The sequence below is a fragment of the Notechis scutatus genome, chromosome 5, assembly GCF_049901735.1.
Source record: "Notechis scutatus isolate UNSWTSFEM ecotype Mainland chromosome 5, rNotScu1.2, whole genome shotgun sequence".
NCBI classification, from domain to species: Eukaryota; Metazoa; Chordata; class Lepidosauria; order Squamata; family Elapidae; genus Notechis; species Notechis scutatus.
The window spans coordinates 73,858,080-73,871,267 of NC_142013.1; the positions used below are offsets into that span (position 1 = coordinate 73,858,080).

The 13,188-nt window shown below is 38.5% G+C and overlaps 1 protein-coding gene across 3 annotated transcripts in view; it reads right to left on the reverse strand.

Moving 5' to 3' along the window:
* Positions 1 to 13,188, reverse strand: part of SHROOM2 (shroom family member 2) — a 131,090-nt gene that overhangs the window by 52,398 nt on the left and 65,504 nt on the right. For all 3 annotated transcript variants that reach the window (XM_087967047.1, XM_026666907.2, XM_087967048.1), the window contains exon 2: positions 7,926 to 8,077. Coding sequence is in view for 2 of the 3 variants with exons in the window: in XM_026666907.2 (XP_026522692.1) it covers positions 7,926 to 8,077 (152 nt within the window). In the remaining variant the exon portion in view is untranslated. The remainder of the gene's footprint in view (positions 1 to 7,925; positions 8,078 to 13,188) is intronic.

Genomic DNA, 13,188 nt, shown 5'->3' on the forward strand with positions numbered 1-13,188 from the left:
GTATGAAATGTTGATTCAGTAGGTTTATAAAAAACATATTAGGCAGATGTCTTTCCCCCTCCAAATTGTTCCTTAATGTGAAAATAATTTCTAATATTTATTAGAATAATTACTATTTCTTTTCACATTTATCATGCCTTTTTCAAGACTAATACTGCTAACATCTAGGAAAAAAATGGTTCCCAACAGGACTGCAACCCATCTGGCTCATAAGAAATTAAACAAGGCATTAACCCTATTTGGTGGAAGGACATGGATAGCTCTACTTTTATTATTCCTTCAGAAAAGTAACTGTACTATGCAAATATTTTTCTTCCATCACATTTATTTGCTGCATAGGAATTACATATGGAGGGGGAAAAAAAGAGAATAAATCCATATTAATAAAATAAAACACAGATCAGGAAATTTCAAAAGGAAACACTGTGTGCGGTATATGACAAGGGAATTTTATGCATGTTAATTGCTCTGTTAAACATTTGAGAGTATTGGCTGGTAAGATCATTCAACTAGCTTAATGGGATTGGATCTTAAGACACACCTTGAGATTACTACTCAATTAAATTTAAATATAGTCACAGAAATGTCTCTGAGTTCACTGCATTATTTAATTTGGATGTTAAAACTGATTTATAAACAATACTTTATATAACTGTATATGCAATGTAGCATGCATCTGTCTTGCTAAAAGTAGATTCTCAGTCATCCAGGTCATAGTTGTCCCAAAGATGATTTTTCAGGAGGTAACTGGACTTTCTTGTTTTTTCTTTGAAGATGTTTCATTTGTTTGTTTCACTTCTTCAATGAGAAGTGAAATGTCTTCAAAGAAAAAAAAAGAAAAACCAGTTGCCTTCTGAAATAGCACCTTTGGACAGTCTGTCTTGCTCTTTATTTTCATTCCTTAATAATGTGTCACCCTAAGTGAATATATGACACTAAAGCCATGTTTACCTAAATAGTGGGTAAAATAACCTCTAGTTTAAATATGGGATCCTCAACAGCAGATTGTTTCTATAACAAAAATGTTTTTCTCATGTAATACACACATATATACATTTATGATGAAAAAAATGCCCATACACTGTAAAAGGCAACAGCTAAAAATCCAAAATTAAGCCTATTTTGTACTGATTCATCTTGACCTTCCAATTAACTTCCTCTGAGCAAGCATGACTTAATCACATTTAATAGATGGTTACACAAATGTGCATTCCAATATAATTAATTTCTCAATTTAATGAAACAATGTATCTCTTACATACATGCCATACCAGTCATAAATACCTTTTGTTACCCCAAACCTCCACAAGGAAAAGGAATCTTACTTTATTGTTTTCTTGCAGAACAGAGATATATCTAAGGTAAATTAATCAGTCTCCCAATCAGTGCACATGTTCCTACCTCCTTACCTACCTACTTATAATGGGAACTTTGCAGCTTCCAGCAATGTACTTATTTTTAAAAAATCCAAATGTACATACTTGTGTACTAGGACTTTAAATGAAGAAATATTCTATTATAGCCATTGCCTTTATCCTGGTTAGTTACTCCATAACTGCTTTTGTCCTCACTGCAGTTGGCTTTCATTTTATTTATGTGACATATTTTTATGAAGGTTCATATTTAACATTTTATTTATTTATGAAATTTATTTACTGCCCATCTCATATCCAATGACAGCTTACAGCATAAAAGTATTAGAGCATTAAAAACATTAAAATTATCAAAATAATAATGAAATGCTGTGGTCAGTGCAGCAACAATAGGAAAGGTACTGTATAATAAGTCTTGACAAGAGTTGGTACATTCCAACAACTCTCTGTCTTTCCCTAATTAATTTTCCTCTGATGGATGAAGTTGCTTGGATGAGCAACAAAATGTCTCAGATTAGCAAACTTTGGTTCAGTTGCCATAAGTCAACCTTTAGACACCTTTGGCCTGGATGATTGAGTAAAGATTGACGTGAAGATACCGTATAATACTTCCTATAAAATTTTAAGAAGGAATAGATATATCGTTCTGAAGGTTCCTTAGTGCTCTCTGAGTTTGATTGTTTTGTTGCAGCCATTTCATTACCCAAACCAGGTAATATAACAAGACTAGCACTGATGATGTTACCTAGTCTGGGTAATGAAATGTCTGCAAGAAAACAACCAAGCTCAGAGAGCACCACGATCCCCTCATTTCAAACCACAGCTATAAATATTCTCTTTTATTAATATATAGTTTATTCAGCAACCTGCAGAAAAGACTGATATGCTGCTTTTCTATTAAAGATAAGTAAGAAATTTAGCAGTTTTTGTTTTTATTGCCATTATGGAAATATATGTGTTGTCAACATGAACATTTAACTGATAAAAGAACAAATCCACAAGTGCTGTCAAGGTCATTTAATAAGTACTAAATCAGGTTTTGCTGCACTAAAATATACAAATCAAGTTAGTTGTTTAACAATTAGAGCAGACTGCAATTACACACATTAGTTAGCTTATTTTGGTGTTCTTTTATTACAATTACAAACACAAAACAAACATGGAACTCCCACACTGGATATGCGGCAAGACTCCAAAACTGCATGTGGAGGGAGAGGAAAGTTACATACTTTTTAGATGAATAGCATTTCCTACAATGTTTTCAAAACAGCAAACACCATACAGTACTTGCTCTAGCAGGTCCAAAACAATAAATCAAAGAGTATTGTTTACACTGTGCATTTGATTGTACCATTTTGTTAGTATAAAAATTAAAGTGTTTTAAAGGAAGTTCAACACCACATGAAACTTTCATTTTGTTCATAGATTCACATATTTAACATAATAAAGTCAACATGCCTCCTAAGTGCTTGAACTCACTCTATCATGGATTTTGATAATAAGAAGTGCTGCATGCAGAAAGAGATTATCAATTCCAGATCTAAGATTTTAAGAATTGGATGAGTATTTAAAACTATTTTTAACATAGGTAAAAGTAAAGGTTCCCCTTGCACATACACGCTAGTTATTTCCGACTCTAGGGGGTGGTGCGCATCTCTGTTACAAAGCTGAAGAGCCAGCGCTGCCCAAAGATGTCTCCATGATCATGTGGCTAGCATGACTAAACGCCGAAGGTGCATGGAACCCTATTACCTTCCCACCAAAGTAGTTCCTATTTTTCACATTATATTTTTACATGTTTTCGAACTGCTAGGTTGGCAGAAGCTGGGACAAGTTATGCGGTGCTAGGGATTCGAACCGCCGACCTTTCTGATCAACAATTTCAGCATCTTAGCTACTGAGCCATAGGGAGACTTAAAATTCACTTATTTTTTTAATTGGCAATTAAGTTTAAACAAAGCACTATAAGCAGGACAGAAAACTAATGTCTTCACTATTTCAGTATTTCTGCATTCACAAAGCACACTGCATGGTTCACAACAGACTGCATTTTAAAAATGTATGAAAAGGTTCAGACTAATGCTCAAAACTTCAAAAAGAAAACGTATTTTGCCACCAGGAAACACCCTGGAAAACAATGACCAATAGCTTCTCTCATTCAAGCACTTATAAAGGAATTCTCAATATATTCCTCAGCATAATGAGGAAAAAGAGAGCAACTAACTGGTACCTTCTGACTTGGGTCTGGTTTGTTTCTGCTATCTGATGATTTCAAATTAATTGACTAAGTAGCCTAAGAAATTCTAATGTTCTTCTGTTTCAAAGTAACTGAAGAGTGAAGCTAAACAATAGATATAGATGATGGCAAAATTATACTGGCAATTTTTTTCAGCTGTCCAAAACTCCACCACTGAAACTTGCAGCACAGCAAGATGGGTTGCTAAAATATATAAATACATTACAAGTAGTCCTCAATTTGGGACCAGTCACCTAACAACTCTTTGAAGTTGCGACAAATCTCCCTGGGAATACTTACAACTGGATTCAAACTTCCAATGGTTGCCCCATTATCATGTAACCACATTTTGGGTGCTTGGCAACTGCATCACATGTTCGTGCTCATAGGACCATATTTTACAACATTTTTTGCCAAAAACCAACAGCATTTACTTTTGGTAAAACCATGCCTGTAACAAATCATTGGTTTGTTTAGCATCCATAGCAAAAAGGTGATAAAATTGAATTAGCCAGGTAGGTGACCCGATTTACCACGATACGCAGGTTTGCTAATGAAGCAACAAAACAGAGCCAATATCTAGATGCAGATTCATGTAATCTTTCAGAAATAGAAAACAGTTATAACTATATGGAGAAGATATATCTTTAAAGTTGAGCAAAGAGATAACCTATAGAATGTTTAAAAGACCTGAAATAAATATATAATAAAACTTCTGTGCAGCTTAGGGAATAGGTGACATATTAATTTTTCTCTTTTTCCAACAAGAACCCAAAATACCATCAAATATACAAGACCAGATGAGTTTTTGTTATAACCTATTGGTTTTTTTGTTATATAATTTTTGGTAGGTCTTCCAGAAACTATTCATATTTGCTGTTATTCTGACATCTGTTTACTGTTTCCTTGATTTTCCATTCCTATCACTTCCTAATTCTCTATCATATGTGGCTAACATAAAATTTTAGAAATTTTTGCCTTTATATAAACATTTAAAAAGTTAAAAATTCTTCTCTTATATGGCATTTACTTGGAAATCAAGTCATGAAAACCATTACTCTATCTACACCAGGGGTGTCAAACTCAAGGCCCGCGGGCTGGATGTAGATACAAGCATTTTGTATTGACTCATCAGTACCTATATTACAATAACACAGTTAAAATCAGCCTTAAATATAAGATCTAGCAAGAGCATCAATTACTTAAGCCTATAACATGTGCAGGAAAGCAACCAATGGCAAGCCTTATGCCCAGGGGTGGGCTTCAGCTGGTTCTCTCCAGTTCGACTGAACCGGATGTTAATTATATATCTGGTTCGGCGAACTGGTAGTTCCGACAACTGGCTGCCCCTGCCCACCCAGCCCCACCCCTCCCAGGAGTCCCCACGTGGACCGTTTTGGATCGCAGGTAAGTTCAGGGCCCGTGTAGAGGCTTGGGGGGAGTGAAAAATGGGCCTCCCGGAGGCTCTGGAAGGGTGGAAACAGGCCTCCAGAGAGCCTCCGGAGCCAGGGGAGGGTGAAAACGGACCTCAGAAACTCGAGGAAAGTCTTCGGAGCCCGGGGAGGGCAAAAACGGGTCCCCTGAAGCCCGTTTTCGTTCCCAGGGTGGTACAAGGAGGCCTACTAGGTCAAAAACAGGGGACGGGGGCACGGCGTGGCTCCCCCACAGCCACTCCCAGGGTGGTGCAGGAGCCTGACTAGGCCATGTCCACCATTTTATTTTATTTTATCAAACGATTATAAGATAACAGGTATAAGTATAAACATAGTTATGAATACATGAAATGGATACATATAAGAAAAATAAAAAGAAACAATAGGACAGGGATGGTAGGCACATGGGTACGCTTATACACGCCCCCTACAGACCTCTTAGGAAAGGGGTGAGGTCAATAGTCGACAGTCTAAGGTTAAAGTTTTTGGGGTTTGGGGAAGAAACCACAGAGTCAGGTAGAGTATTCCAGACATTGACCACTCTGTTGCTGAACTCGTATTTCCTGCAATCAAGTTTGGTGCGGTTTACCTTGAGTTTGTATCTATTGTGTACTCTTGTATTGTTATGGTTGAAGCTGAAGTATTCATTGACAGGTAGGACACTGCAATGTATAATTTTATGTACTATACTTAGATTGAACCGAAGGTGGCATAATTCTAGGTTTTCTAGGTCTAGAATTTCAAGTCTGGTGGCATAAGGTATTCTGCAATGAGTAGAGGAGTGGAGAACTCTTCTTGTGAAATATTACTGGACAACTGTATTAACATTAGATACATACCATGGCCACGCCCACCCAGCAAGCAGAGAACTGGTTGTTAAATTATTTGAAGCCCACCCCTGCTTATGCCCACGGGAGGCATAGACTGACATAAAGCTGTCTCTGTATGCACAAGGGGAGCTTCAAATGGTTAATGGCAACTGCCTCAGCAAACCGCAGGAAATGAGAGTTCTGATGGCATAGAACTTTAAATGCAGAATTTTGATCTACCTGATGACTTCTAGATAGTGTCTTGTAATGGCCGAAGAAGGCATTTTATGGCCATGATTTGCTGTTGTTGTTGGATTACTCAAGGCTGTCTGGATGCATTTTGGAAGACGCTCCTTTATTCTGAAAGCCAAACACCTATCAGTTCTGCCGATTTAATTGTCTCTGATTTAATTGTCTCCACAATTGCAAACAAATTTGTAAACACAATGAGTTTTGGTGCTAATAGGTTGTGCTTCCTTAATTAGGGGCAGTGGTAGCCTCTGGGTTTGATGTAATATGTGAAGCTCAGACATACTGAATGTTGCTTCAATTAAGGTGTTTAAATGTCAAGTCGTCAGGTGTGCTAATTGATCCCCCTTAAAGGGCAGCTCAATAATATGTGCAGGGATAACAAACCCCAGACTTCTGAAGCTACTGGTTATTAGGAATATTAGAACTGTAGATCAGCGGTCGCCAATTTTGGTGGGCTGCAGAGAAATCTCACCCCCAGAGCACCCTCCCAAAGCAATTAATCCAGGCTGCACAGAAACACAAGGCTGTGCCGCCCACATGGCCCGCGGGAACACTCTCCACCCACTCACTCCTTATCCGGCAAACTTGCCTGCTACAATTGCTATTTTTCCTTTTTCCGACCATCATCTGTTCTGCTGTGCTGGAAGGTTTAGATTAGCTAGGAAGCAGGAAATGGTTGGATTGTTTGTTTTCTAGCTAGTCTTTAGATCTTTGGCTCTGCTTCCCTTAGGACTGAAGGTTTGCTTGCAAGCAAATGCAGTGCAGACTCATGGCAAGCAAATTTGAGAGACTGAGCTAGCTGATGCCAGATAAATAGATCACTGAATGATTCTATAAGCAACTCAATCTGCCTGCTATGCCTGATTTTGGGTAAAAGTTGCTCTTTTTTTAAATAAAAAATTCAATATTTACATGCATGGTGTGTTGTGAGTTGATTTTGTGAGTTTGCTTGCTAGCAAATTTTATGAGTTTGCTTGCAAGCAAATTTTATGTGATAGATTGAGCTAGCCAATAGCAGATAGACAGATTTTTGAATGAATCTGTGATTCTGTGAGCAACTCAATCTGCCTGCCTGCTTTGCCTGATTTTGGGTAAAAGTTGCTCTTTTTTTACAAAAAATTCAATATTTATATAAATATTTATAATATTTACATACAAGCCCTGCCCAGCCAGTCACATAACCACCAAGCCACACCCAAAATTAAGCCATGCCCACAGAACCGGTTAGTGGTCCCTGGGATCTAAAATTATGAATTTGGTGGTCCCTGAGGTCCAAAAAGTTGGCGACCCCTGCTGTAGATTGAATACATGGACAGTTCTCCAAATTGGGTTAGAGTGTCTTATAAGCAGAAGCCTACACATATAAAAACTTCAATGGAGAAATCAATACCATACTTTATAATCTTAAAAGGAATGAGAAGGAATATTTCCTACAATCATTCAATGATTAAACCCAGGAAAGCATCATTTCTATATATCAGGTACATTTCCCCCAAACTGTCAGTCATAAGTATGCGACTTAAAATAGGAATAAGCCAGATGTTTACCCTGCAGTTGTTTTGGTTTAGAAATGCTACAGAACAAACCCTAAAAGTTTTCTCGACCTATTATGAAGTAATCTTTCCCCAAGAATGAAAAACAACATAGCCTAGCTTTCTGAAGCAATTTAAAAGTAAAATATGTTAAAGAAGAGTTATTTTAGCAAATGCACACAAAAAATTGTGAAGTGACAAAGGTATTTCTGTCAACATTATTCATTGTCATGAAATTAACAACATCCAAACAAAACCCAATTTCAGTTTTTGCTACGACATCTTCTTACCTTTTTACCACAAGCTTTAGAAACTTGTGTGAACCTTTCACCAAGCAGATTGCCTCTTGCCTGAAGCCAGAGAGGTTAATGTCATTGATGCTGATAATCTCATCTCCAGCCAGCAATTTATCCACAGCTGCAGCTTTGCTACCTTCTTCAATCTGAAAAATATAAATGAGAAAATATTAACAGTCAACTGTTTACATAGGTTATGAAAAAACACTTATGTTCTGCCTGTTAACTTATAGAAATCCATTTGCCAACTTGACAATAATGTATAAAATAAGCATTTTATTTATTTAATTTATATCTCACTAACAAGTGACTCTGGGAGGTGAAAGGAAAAGGACAGAAAAGGCATCCATCCAAACAGTTGATCTGGGAGTTACGAAGGCACTGTGGTTAAATTTTCTTGGTCAAAATATAGTCCCTTATAACACCATTTTAAGAAGTATAAAAGTTCAAAACATTCTCAAAGATCCACCTCATCCTGGGCATGCTTTTTTTGAACTATTATCACCTGGCAAATGGTACAGGATAATAAAAACAAGTACAAATAGGCTGAAAAACAGCTTCTATCCCAGTAACTCTATTGAATTCTACTGTAAAGTACACTTAAGATGGTATTTAATTTTGTTGTACAATGTGCAATGACAATAAAGTAAACTAAACTAAAATTCACATGCAGTTACTTTCTTCATCTAGGCAGCAATTCCAAACTTAAATCTCTGCTTCCATAACAGAAAGTTGGACATTCATCGCAATATAAATATTCCCACAAATCACACTGCACTTATCTTATTGGAAGCAAGTATCAATTAGATCAGGGGTCCCCAACCGCCGGGCCGCGGACCGGTACCGGGCCGCGGAACAAGCCTTACCGGGCCGCTGGTTGCTGGGCGCCGCCATCTTTTTGGTAAAAAGCGCTTCTGGTGAGCTTTTCCGGGTAGAAAGCTCACCGGAAGCGCTGTTTCGTCATAAAAGATGGCGGCGCCAGCGCTCGATGAGCTTTTCCGGGTAGAAAGCCATTTCTACCGAAAAGCTCACCAGAGCGCTAGGCCATCTTTTTATGATGCTGCGCTCGTGACGTCACCGGAAGCGCCTTTTCGTCATAAAAGATGGCGGCGCCCAGTTGACGCCGGTACCGGGCCACGGCGCCCAGCTGATGTCGGAACCGGGCCGCGGCGTCGAAAAGGTTGGGGATCCCTGAATTAGATCACTAAGTAATCAAAACTTATCCCATCATTGATATAAAAATGCTGAAGTCCCTTATAATGAGAGTATGAGTTACTGAAGCCAAGATGTCATTCATTGAGTGCATCAGCCAGATCTGGGAACTTGCCCCTCTAGTCAAAGCCTCCAGGTGGCTCTTTAAACAGGAGCTAACATCTAAAAATTTGAGAAACACTGCTATATGGAGGAAAAAATGGTATCTGAAACAATACAAGGAACTACATTTAATGTGTTAGTTCTCTAAAGAAATCTTTATAGGAAAAAACAATACAACACAGACATTTACCCCTTTTCTTACTCATCCTTGTAACTGTTACATTTTTTTCTTGCTTCTGATAATTTCTTGCTTCATTCTGAAACACACCATATTACACATATATTTGCCTGAAAGAGGGTGGGCGGAACCGTTTATTGCCATACACCTCAACAAAGACTGTTGCACAACTGCCTTTTTGAATTTAATAATAAATATAACATTTGTAGTTAAAGCAGCATTTGTTCTTTCTTCATAATATGTACCAAACAGACTAAGAAAGAACTTCTGAAGGCAAAAACAAACCAAACAAAAGCAAAAAACCAAGTCATTGGTTGGAAACTTGTTTCCAGAACAGAAAGTGGAATTTCAGTAAGCTTATATGAAAACATGAAGAACTGTAGAACAACCGATTAGAAAGAAATATTATTTCTACATTCTTAAACTATCAATTATAGAAATGCTCTTAGATTTAAAAAAACAAAAATTTCTATAACTTATCTACGAATCTAATATGAAAAAAGTCACAAAATCCAGAGAATGGATAAGGAGTGAAAGAGATAAGTTACATGACTTTTAAAAGAGGAATGTGTTCATAATTGAGATTCCAGCTCCAATGCAAATCTAATCTTTTACATATTTTATGTTTTTTAACAAACATTTTTGTATGCTTTACTGATATAATATTTTATTCCAGACAAGTCAAAATACAAAATATATAAAAAAACTTTTTACATGCTTATTCTAGACATGTTTGTGGTTTTATATTTTTTGCTGTATATTGCCTGGAATCACCTGTGACATGAGTAGCCATAAAAATTTAGTAGATAAATAAAACTCAAAACTTGCAGACTTGTCAACATTCCATATAGTTAAAATTTTGAAATACTGTAATTTATTTTGCATGCTGATTTTATAAACTGTATTTAATCGTGATTGCAAAATATTGTTTTATATTTAAACTATAATTAATATAGTTAACATGGAAATTAAAGACTTTTAAATCACTTTCTATTATTCATAAAAATTTACTTTAAAATTTCTGGTAATACTGTTCTTGTGATCCGCAAGAAGCTCATGATAACCCTAAATTATTAAGAGAATAACACATTTCAAAATATTTCAGGATTTTCATATGACTCATTCTTTCATTCTTCTAAGGTCAGTAAAATGAGGACCCATATTGTTGGGGGCAATATGCTGACTCTGTAAAACTGCTTAGAAAGGGCTGTAAAGCACTGTGAAGCAATATACAAATCTAAGTGCTATTGCTATATGAGATTTGTGATATTTTCTAGGTGATATTAGAACATCCATCAGTTTAAATGTATTATATAACAACTATACTCTAGTTGTGAAATTTTTAAAAACGCGTATCTCAACATTTTTTCTAAGATTTCAAAGCAACCAGCTACACTAATTATACTGGAACATATTAGCAACCACAATCTCAGTGAATTAATTATATATAGGCTTAGAGTTTGACACCTTGCAAAAGGCCTTAATATTCAATCTCAATATTATCAATAATTTTATTATCTACTAACATATACCTAGAACTGAGAACCTAATATCCTTAAGTAAAAATGCCCTTCATATCCTTCTCCAAATCCTTTCTAATTGATTAACTTCCTGACATTCTCATGCACAAAACTGAATTATTCATTTTGAGAAAGGGCGTTGGTACTTACCTGACATGCCCGTTCTCTTTGAGCTGTGAAGAGCATCCAATAGTGGGAGGTGCTTCAGTCTCTGCATGTCTAGGCTGGGCTTAATTTGTGGAATGCTCCTCCTCCTCCACGGGACTCCACCCCAGCGTTCCCCAGTTTTGGCGAAGATGAGAGAAATAAACACCCTCGCCCTCAATGTCCTAACATTTTGTTGGCCGAAACAGGACCCCACCGGATGGAAAAAGGGTGGGGCTGGATGCTCTTCAGAGGTCAAAGAGAACGGGCATGTCAGGTAAGTACCAACACCCTTTCTCCCATGAGCTGTTCAGAGCATCCAGTAGTGGGACATACCAAAGCTTGGCCTGTTCTACGGGAGGGACTCCGTCTGGCTTGTACTCCCCTCCTGGTCCCTGTGGACCCGTTGCAGAATTCTTCTGCCAAAGGAGGGCTCAGCAGATGCAAACACATCTATTTTATAATGCCTAATGAAGGACGATGGAGAGGCCCAGGTTGTGGCTCGACAAATTTCAGTTATTGGTGCCTGCGTGACCCACGCTGCTGATGTTACGGTGCTCCTTGTTGAATGAGCTATTATGCCCCTGGGCACCTGTAGTGATTGAGTCTGATACATTTTCGCTATTGCGGCCCGTAGCCAACGGCCTATTATGGAAGATGAAGCCTTGCATCCCTGAGTGTTGGGCTGAAATGACACAAATAAAAGCTTCCGTTTTTCTGAAAGTCACTGTGCGGTGAATATATATGCGCAATGCTCATCTCACATCAAGCCGATGCCATTGTAGTTCTAACCCTTGGGATGGCCGGGGACAGAAATTAGGAAGTATCAGCTCTTGTGCCCTGTTGAAAAAACCGAATTAATTTTGGGTATAAACGTAGGATCTTGACGAAGGACCACCTGGTCAGAATGGAAGATGCAAAGGTCTTGTCTGATTGACAAAGCTGCCAGTTCCGAAATACGATGAGCAGAAGTGATCACTACAAGGAAAACTACACTGCTCAAAAAAATAAAGGGAACACTTAAACAACACAATGTAACTCCAAGTCAATCACACTTCTGTGAAATCAAACTGTCCACTTAGGTAGCAATACTGATTGACAATCAATTTCACATGCTGTTGTGCAAATGGAATAGACAACAGGTGGAAAGCATAGGCAGTTAGCAAGACATCCCCAATAAAGGAGTGGTTCTGCAGGTGGTGACCACAGACCACTTCTCAGTTCCTATGCTTTCTGGTTGATGGTTTGATCACTTTTGAATGCACGGTCAGGTGCAACCATTGAGGGTCTGGATGTTGAAGGGGTCCCTGTGTTAGCAAAACCCTGTCTGGCAGAATTCTCCATGATGTTGATAAGGATAGACTGAGGTGGTCTGCAAACCATGGCCGTCTGGGCTAGTAAGGAGCTACTAGAAGCAGCTCCACCGTCTCGTCTAGCAGCTTCTGGATGAACTTGGGGATCAGTGGAAGTGGTGGGAATGTGTACAGAAGACCCAGGGGCCAACGGCAGCGGAGCGCTTTGAAGTTCTCCGCTCCTTGCAAGGGGTACCTGGAAATGAATCTGGGGAGCTGAGAGTTGAGGGGGGAAGCGAACAAGTCTATCACCGGCTGCCTGGATCTTCTGACAGCCTCTTGAAACAGGGTCGGATGGAGGTGCCACTCCGATTGATCGATCGCGGCCCTGCTTAGCCAGTCTGCCTGTGTATTCGACAGGCCCGAAATGTGCTCTGCCCTGATGGAAAGCAGGTTGTTCTCCATCCAACCACACAAGCTTTCTGCTTCCCACATAAGGTGTTTCAACTGTGTGCCCCCGTTTGTTTATGTGAGCTTTTGCTGTTACGTTGTTGGTCAATATTAGTATGTGTTGATTGTGTACCTGTGGAAGGAAGCTGCAGAGAGCCAGGTGTACTGCTCAAAGCTCCAGCCAATTTATGCTGCACGACTGTTCTATGGAGGATTAGCGGCCTTGGGCTGTGAGCGATTGAAAGTGAGCTCCCCATCCAAACAGGCTAGCATCAGTGGTGATGGTAAGTCTGTGGGGCTCTTTGAAGAGGCAGCATCTGTTGATGACTGGTCTGGTCCATCAGAGGAGAGATATGAGG